General features: G+C 50.6%; 1 protein-coding gene across 4 annotated transcripts in view; it reads right to left on the minus strand.

Annotated features, from left to right (window-relative positions):
- The window catches only part of dati (zinc finger protein datilografo), an 804,480-nt gene that overhangs the window by 563,218 nt on the left and 231,971 nt on the right, over positions 1-9,291 (minus strand). For all 4 annotated transcript variants that reach the window (XM_071682892.1, XM_071682893.1, XM_071682891.1 and 1 more), the window contains exon 2: positions 369-845. In XM_071682892.1, the coding sequence (XP_071538993.1) occupies positions 369-845 (477 nt within the window). The remainder of the gene's footprint in view (positions 1-368; positions 846-9,291) is intronic.

Consider the following 9,291-nt stretch of genomic DNA (forward strand, 5'->3'; position numbering starts at 1 on the left):
TTCTCGTACATAAGGAACAAGGTAACCATCTGTTCCCGTACATAGAAAATGAGCTAACCGTCTGTTTAACAGCCAGACAGATGGTGAAGACGACTTTGGTGCCAACTGAATGGCGGAAAATTGGTCTTCTTCGTGACGGTCTCTGATCCTCTGGCAGCGGCTGCTGCGGTGCCATCTGAACGGCACACAAACAGATGGTCTTCTTTGTGAGGGCGTCTGTTGGCTACATGGCATAACACGAGAAATCAGGAAGCAATCAGGATACAATCACATGCGCTCTTTCATATGCTTCGGAAAGAGGACAAACACACACTCTCTCTCTCTCTCTCTCACACACATGCCAGATGAGATACACATCGAGTACTCACCATCTTCTGCACGTCGTGTGTGTGCCCGTCCATAGCCGTGGGCGAAGGCGGTGCTTGTGGAGGCACATGGCTACTGGGCGACTGTTGGTGGGAGGAGGAGGAAGGCGAATCCCTGTGAGAGTTGCTAGTACTACTCAGGCCCTGGGTGAGGTGAGAGAGCATGGCGGGCAAATGCGAGGTGACGTCCATGGGCGTGGGCGGTATGGGCGGCGTGTTGGAGACCGATGGGGTCGCCACCCCCGCCGCCGCCGACCCTTCTGCTGACGAAGGCGGCGGCGGGGGCGTTGGAGTCGTCTTCTTGACATCGTGGGCATCGTGGGAAGGCGCCGAGTGAGAGGGTGGAGGAGGACCCTCTCCACCCACGCCCAAAGGGCCTCCGGCTCCTCCTCCGGGCAGAACTCCACCTCCTCCTCCACCGCCACCGCCTCCACCGCCAGGAGCTCCGCCGCCCCACATCTTCTCCACCGTGCGGTAGAGCTGAGGAAGAGAGGAAGAAAAAACCATGATAAACCTGGTGGAACGTAAGCTAAAGCGTAAACAAATTAATCAGGTAACAAATAGCGACCAAGATAAACTACGGGAAAGGGAACTCCGCTCTTTTACAAGGCGTGATAAAGTGCCGAAACAGAGCCGGAGACTCCTGCCTGGCTCTACTGTTAAGTCTACATCATATAAATGTACGCTTATGCGTCTCACAAGATGCGTAGATAACGCCAAGTTTCTTTAGAAAAAAACAAAAACCGTTCTGATACGATAAAGTCAATAGATCAGCCAATGTAAATGCGTTGGGCCGGGGGAACGGGTTACTCTCGCGTCAAACGGGCCGTGTTCCGGTACTGATTAATAGAGCCATGAACGCTCACTGTCGTGTCTTAATTTTTTTTTTCTGCCTTTCTGCTACCACGGAACACGACCATGACGTCCAAGTTACCATCACTCCGTCAACATGAAGGCTCTTCCCCACAAGATCAGATTCTACGACGCGCTTGAATTCGTGCTTGAATTCATTTGATATAGAAAAAAAAGGGATTCAAGCTAGAATCAGAAATATAATAACAGGTATTTCCTGATCACTCTACCTGTAATCATTTCTCTGTCCGTAATTCCACTGGGCGGGTCAGGTAAGTACAGCCAATGGGATTGGCTTGTTGGTAATCATTATGATCCAATTCACACTGTTCAGTTGGGGGCCAGAGACAATGGTGGCGACTGGCAACCACCTTGTGGTAAGACACAGAATGAAAAGAAAAAAATCTCTGGTTGTAGGTCACACTATGGAGCTAACCCGTTCGTAAACTGCAATGGTCTTAAGCAGCCAGGAATATGATGATGATGATGATAGAAGAGAGAGAGAGAGAGAGAGAGAGAGAGAGAGAGAGAGAGAGAGAGAGAGAGAGAGAGAGAGAGAGAGAGAGAGCCTGGTTCAGCTCCCACTGCGGCAGAAATAGTTCGAGCCGCGGGGATATAGATGAAGTGTGACGATCACTCCGACGGTGGGCGACACAGAGTCATCCTGTTCTGACGGCTCTTGGGTGGTCTTCCTGACTGCTTGGTCTACCACCTCCCTCGTCTCCTCCTCCTTTACTTGCTTCCTTATTTCTTGGGCCAGTTACTCCCTTCATTCTTAATCCGATTTTCTTGCTTACTCCTTGACCCAATTACGTGTTTACTTTCCGGTAACTTCCCTCTTAATCTAATTACCTCCCTTCTTCTTGATGCCATTATACTGCGAAGGATTAAGGAAAGACAGAACAAATACAAAGAGGAGCAGCAAAACTACAAACATCGCTCGGAAATAAGCTTTCATGAGGATTGACTCGACGTCTAAAAACTACTTTACATCTATATATAAGAAAAAGAATGACAAGAGATGCACACTCCAACGAGATCTTCAAGAATGGCTGACAGTGCTTTTATAAACGTCGAAAATGTAAAACAAAGACATTTTCTTCGTGTCAGACTCTGACAGAGTGACCACAGAGAAATAACGGTATGTTGTTCAAGAGAAGCAGATGTAACTGTAACGTGAATATTTATTTTTTTTTTCACTGGCGGAGTCGTAGAACAATGGCTTAAACTACCGCAAGATAAGGACACGACGAAGACAATTAATACGTCTTAATCAAGGCTGAACAATCAGCTTAATGATATCGGTTATCAGAGAGCAAAGCGACCCAGGAGCAACAATATAAAATGCGCATATTTCAAAAAGTTTTTTCTTTGCAGATTTGAGGCTGAAATACCTCCTCCCCAGAGTGTCCGGCTGCTGAAATTAGATTAGAATGTGTTTTCCATTCTTCCTCTTTTTTTTTTCTTTCCAAAAAAAAAGAATTTCCATGTCAGTGTACCCTATACTTTATGGTGTTCCTTCGTGGTTATCATCCCGCTGGAGAAGAGACGTGGGTGAAGAGGGGGACCTTCTACCTACTTTATATCGTCCTGTCTCCATACACACATACACACACACACACACACACACACACACACACACACACACACACACACATATTAGAAGTATAGGTTACTAATACTATTTTCAGTGGATAACTTGAGTCACTGACCATCAGCCATCTATGGAGACTAGAGTCTGAAAATACTGTTCTTGTCCTCGAGCACGACGGTACGATCCTTGAGCACGACGGTACGATCCTTGAGCACGACAGTACGACCCTCGAGCACGACGGTACGATCCTTGAGCACGACGGTACGATCCTTGAGCACGACGGTACGATCCTTGAGCACGACGGTACGATCCTTGAGCACGACGGTACGATCCTTGAGCACGACGGTACGATCCTTGAGCACGACGGTACGATCCTTGAGCACGACGGTACGATCCTTGAGCACGACGGTACGATCCTTGAGCACGACGGTACGATCCTTGAGCACGACGGTACGATCCTTGAGCACGACGGTACGATCCTTGAGCACGACGGTACGATCCTTGAGCACGACGGTACGATCCTTGAGCACGACGGTACGATCCTTGAGCACGACGGTACGATCCTTGAGCACGACGGTACGATCCTTGAGCACGACAGTACGACCCTCGAGCACGACGGTACGATCCTTGAGCACGACGGTACGATCCTTGAGCACGACGGTACGATCCTTGAGCACGACGGTACGATCCTTGAGCACGACGGTACGATCCTTGAGCACGACGGTACGATCCTTGAGCACGACGGTACGATCCTTGAGCACGACGGTACGATCCTTGAGCACGACGGTACGATCCTTGAGCACGACGGTACGATCCTTGAGCACGACGGTACGATCCTTGAGCACGACGGTACGATCCTTGAGCACGACGGTACGATCCTTGAGCACGACGGTACGATCCTTGAGCACGACGGTACGATCCTTGAGCACGACGGTACGATCCTTGAGCACGACGGTACGATCCTTGAGCACGACGGTACGATCCTTGAGCACGACGGTACGATCCTTGAGCACGACGGTACGATCCTTGAGCACGACGGTACGATCCTTGAGCACGACGGTACGATCCTTGAGCACGACGGTACGATCCTTGAGCACGACGGTACGATCCTTGAGCACGACGGTACGATCCTTGAGCACGACGGTACGATCCTTGAGCACGACGGTACGATCCTTGAGCACGACGGTACGATCCTTGAGCACGACGGTACGATCCTTGAGCACGACGGTACGATCCTTGAGCACGACGGTACGATCCTTGAGCACGACGGTACGATCCTTGAGCACGACGGTACGATCCTTGAGCACGACGGTACGATCCTTGAGCACGACGGTACGATCCTTGAGCACGACGGTACGATCCTTGAGCACGACGGTACGATCCTTGAGCACGACGGTACGATCCTTGAGCACGACGGTACGATCCTTGAGCACGACAGTACGACCCTTGAGCACGACGGTACGATCCTTGAGCACGACGGTACGATCCTTGAGCACGACGGTACGATCCTTGAGCACGACGGTACGATCCTTGAGCACGACGGTACGATCCTTGAGCACGACGGTACGATCCTTGAGCACGACGGTACGATCCTTGAGCACGACGGTACGATCCTTGAGCACGACGGTACGATCCTTGAGCACGACGGTACGATCCTTGAGCACGACGGTACGATCCTTGAGCACGACGGTACGATCCTTGAGCACGACGGTACGATCCTTGAGCACGACGGTACGATCCTTGAGCACGACGGTACGATCCTTGAGCACGACGGTACGATCCTTGAGCACGACGGTACGATCCTTGAGCACGACGGTACGATCCTTGAGCACGACGGTACGATCCTTGAGCACGACGGTACGATCCTTGAGCACGACGGTACGATCCTTGAGCACGACGGTACGATCCTTGAGCACGACGGTACGATCCTTGAGCACGACGGTACGATCCTTGAGCACGACGGTACGATCCTTGAGCACGACGGTACGATCCTTGAGCACGACGGTACGATCCTTGAGCACGACAGTACGACCCTCGAGCACGACGGTACGATCCTTGAGCACGACGGTACGATCCTTGAGCACGACGGTACGATCCTTGAGCACGACGGTACGATCCTTGAGCACGACGGTACGATCCTTGAGCACGACGGTACGATCCTTGAGCACGACGGTACGATCCTTGAGCACGACGGTACGATCCTTGAGCACGACGGTACGATCCTTGAGCACGACGGTACGATCCTTGAGCACGACGGTACGATCCTTGAGCACGACGGTACGATCCTTGAGCACGACGGTACGATCCTTGAGCACGACGGTACGATCCTTGAGCACGACGGTACGATCCTTGAGCACGACGGTACGATCCTTGAGCACGACGGTACGATCCTTGAGCACGACGGTACGATCCTTGAGCACGACGGTACGATCCTTGAGCACGACGGTACGATCCTTGAGCACGACGGTACGATCCTTGAGCACGACGGTACGATCCTTGAGCACGACGGTACGATCCTTGAGCACGACGGTACGATCCTTGAGCACGACGGTACGATCCTTGAGCACGACGGTACGATCCTTGAGCACGACGGTACGATCCTTGAGCACGACGGTACGATCCTTGAGCACGACGGTACGATCCTTGAGCACGACGGTACGATCCTTGAGCACGACGGTACGATCCTTGAGCACGACGGTACGATCCTTGAGCACGACAGTACGACCCTCGAGCACGACGGTACGATCCTTGAGCACGACGGTACGATCCTTGAGCACGACGGTACGATCCTTGAGCACGACGGTACGATCCTTGAGCACGACGGTACGATCCTTGAGCACGACGGTACGATCCTTGAGCACGACGGTACGATCCTTGAGCACGACGGTACGATCCTTGAGCACGACGGTACGATCCTTGAGCACGACGGTACGATCCTTGAGCACGACAGTACGACCCTCGAGCACGACGGTACGATCCTTGAGCACGACGGTACGATCCTTGAGCACGACGGTACGATCCTTGAGCACGACGGTACGATCCTTGAGCACGACGGTACGATCCTTGAGCACGACAGTACGACCCTCGAGCACGACGGTACGATCCTTGAGCACGACGGTACGATCCTTGAGCACGACGGTACGATCCTTGAGCACGACGGTACGATCCTTGAGCACGACGGTACGATCCTTGAGCACGACGGTACGATCCTTGAGCACGACGGTACGATCCTTGAGCACGACAGTACGACCCTCGAGCACGACGGTACGATCCTTGAGCACGACGGTACGATCCTTGAGCACGACGGTACGATCCTTGAGCACGACAGTACGACCCTCGAGCACGACGGTACGATCCTTGAGCACGACGGTACGATCCTTGAGCACGACGGTACGATCCTTGAGCACGACGGTACGATCCTTGAGCACGACGGTACGATCCTTGAGCACGACGGTACGATCCTTGAGCACGACGGTACGATCCTTGAGCACGACGGTACGATCCTTGAGCACGACGGTACGATCCTTGAGCACGACGGTACGATCCTTGAGCACGACGGTACGATCCTTGAGCACGACGGTACGATCCTTGAGCACGACGGTACGATCCTTGAGCACGACGGTACGATCCTTGAGCACGACGGTACGATCCTTGAGCACGACGGTACGATCCTTGAGCACGACGGTACGATCCTTGAGCACGACGGTACGATCCTTGAGCACGACGGTACGATCCTTGAGCACGACGGTACGATCCTTGAGCACGACGGTACGATCCTTGAGCACGACGGTACGATCCTTGAGCACGACGGTACGATCCTTGAGCACGACAGTACGACCCTCGAGCACGACGGTACGATCCTTGAGCACGACGGTACGATCCTTGAGCACGACGGTACGATCCTTGAGCACGACGGTACGATCCTTGAGCACGACGGTACGATCCTTGAGCACGACGGTACGATCCTTGAGCACGACGGTACGATCCTTGAGCACGACGGTACGATCCTTGAGCACGACGGTACGATCCTTGAGCACGACGGTACGATCCTTGAGCACGACGGTACGATCCTTGAGCACGACGGTACGATCCTTGAGCACGACGGTACGATCCTTGAGCACGACGGTACGATCCTTGAGCACGACGGTACGATCCTTGAGCACGACGGTACGATCCTTGAGCACGACGGTACGATCCTTGAGCACGACGGTACGATCCTTGAGCACGACGGTACGATCCTTGAGCACGACAGTACGATCCTTGAGCACGACGGTACGATCCTTGAGCACGACGGTACGACCCTTGAGCACGACGGCACGATCCTTGAGCACGACGGTACGATCCTTGAGCACGACAGTACGACCCTTGAGCACGACAGTACGACCCTCGAGCACGACGGTACGATCCTTGAGCACGACGGTACGATCCTAGGGGCACGTCAGCGCGACCTATGGGTGTGCTGGAGTGACCAATGACCTGACCTCTACGGGTCACCGGTAAAACTCTATGGAAAGAATTTGCGTGTGGTGTGCAGTACAGAGACAAAAATATCCTCCACGTTGTTTCTACTTGTGATCACCTGTGTAGCAATGTCTACAAAAAGGTTGCGTTTAAACTGCTATACAGCACTTTAGAACTACAGGCTACATATTCCTTGCAACTCTGGGCAACATGGCATCTGTAACTTTCGATTAAATTTCGTCTGTATCTCTCTAAGTTGCACGTCACTTGTAACTTCAAGTTCTATGCCCCCCGTGTGTCTACAGGTTACATGAATTTTTGTATTTATGTATCATACGTCATCTACGAAACTATGCAAGTCCCCTTATAACTGCAGAATATATGTCCTCTTTTAAGCATTACTTATATTTCTCAATCCACTATATATATATATATATATATATATATATATATATATATATATATATATATATATATATATATATATATATATATTACTGATGATAACTCTTTTCAGACTAATTTGGTTTGATTATTTTTTTCACAGGTGTGGTCTTTGAGGGAGTGGCAACGACGAGGGAAGACAGCCAGCCAGAGACATGATTAGAATATATCTTAAATAATCTAAATCAAGTCCAGTATTCACGCGTCGTGTTTCAAGGTCTGAAGTTACCACCTGTATTGATTTCTTAAGGTTTAAGTATGGGTAACTTAAGATATCATGCGTTTTGAAGGCTCTATGATGTGCGTCCTTTAACCTCCCTGAGAGAGAACACTATGGTATATGTACGACCCCTCATCACGATGGTACGACCCTGGAGAGCGCGAGTGTACGACCCTAGAAGACGGGCTCTTGAGGACGACGACCTGACCCTTGACCAGATTCTTACGTGTCAGGTCGTCACACCAAATGTCGTACCGTCGTGCTCAAGGGGTCGTGCTGCCGTGCCCAAACAAGCCAGCATCGTAGAAAGCGACCTGCTGATCGTGAGTAACGACTCCAATTAACAAAACTGGATTATTCTACAGTCTCGATTCATCAGAAGAACACAAGAATAATAATAAGAAAAAAAAAAGAAGGAAATAAGGAAATATTTCAGAGTGGCGCCCCCAAGCATTCCTGAGGCTGAGTTACAAGACGTAGCCCTCCTTTCGCAAGACAGGGAACTCACCGCGCAAGTGACATCGGAACTCCTCTCTCTCTCTCTCTCTCTCTCTCTCTCTCTCTCTCTCTCTCTCTCTCTCTCTCTCTCTCTCTCTCCAAGTAGGGAACTCGCCGCGCAACAAAATAGCGATATTCCCGTTTTTACAACCATAACCGACCAATTAGTCGCTAACTACCTCGTTAACGGCCCATTACCAGCCCACGCTGGACGCTCAAATCACCGGTTTACTCTCAATTAGTCGTTTAAGTAATGAACCAGGCGTTTAATGAAGATATCTCGAAACGAACGATGAGCTCTGGATCTCTCCTTGATTTCCCGCTCTTCTGCAAGTTCCTCGTTAAAGAAAAAAATAATCCCCAATTGATGCATTATTATCTATCATCAGTAGACGATCTATAATTTCCATCATGAATTGACAATATGTGATCTATCACGAAAGACCATTTACTTTTTCTCATACATAAAAGAACGATATAATCTTTCACATATACACGATTTGATATCTAGCATTAATAAGCGATATACTTCTACAAACAAACAATCTACTATCTATCACAAAATAGACACACGAATCGGTCGGCTTGAGTACCGCACTATGGAACAAAGTCTATCGCCCTAAAAACCTAAACAGAAACCAAACGCTTCTGGAAAAAGCAACTGTTTTTCATCGCAATTTGAAACCCCTTCAACGTAAGCCTTCCTCCAGAACACGGTTTCTTGTAATCTAACAAGCAACCCGAGAACCAGAGACTCGTTCCAGAACAAGGTCTCTGAAACCCGGGCTAGAAACCCAACGTAAGCCTGAACCTCAGCCTTACGCACCGTAACATCCACTCTCTCTCTCTCTTGGAAA

Source organism: Panulirus ornatus, chromosome 35 (assembly GCF_036320965.1).
Source record: "Panulirus ornatus isolate Po-2019 chromosome 35, ASM3632096v1, whole genome shotgun sequence".
NCBI lineage: Eukaryota > Metazoa > Arthropoda > Malacostraca > Decapoda > Palinuridae > Panulirus > Panulirus ornatus.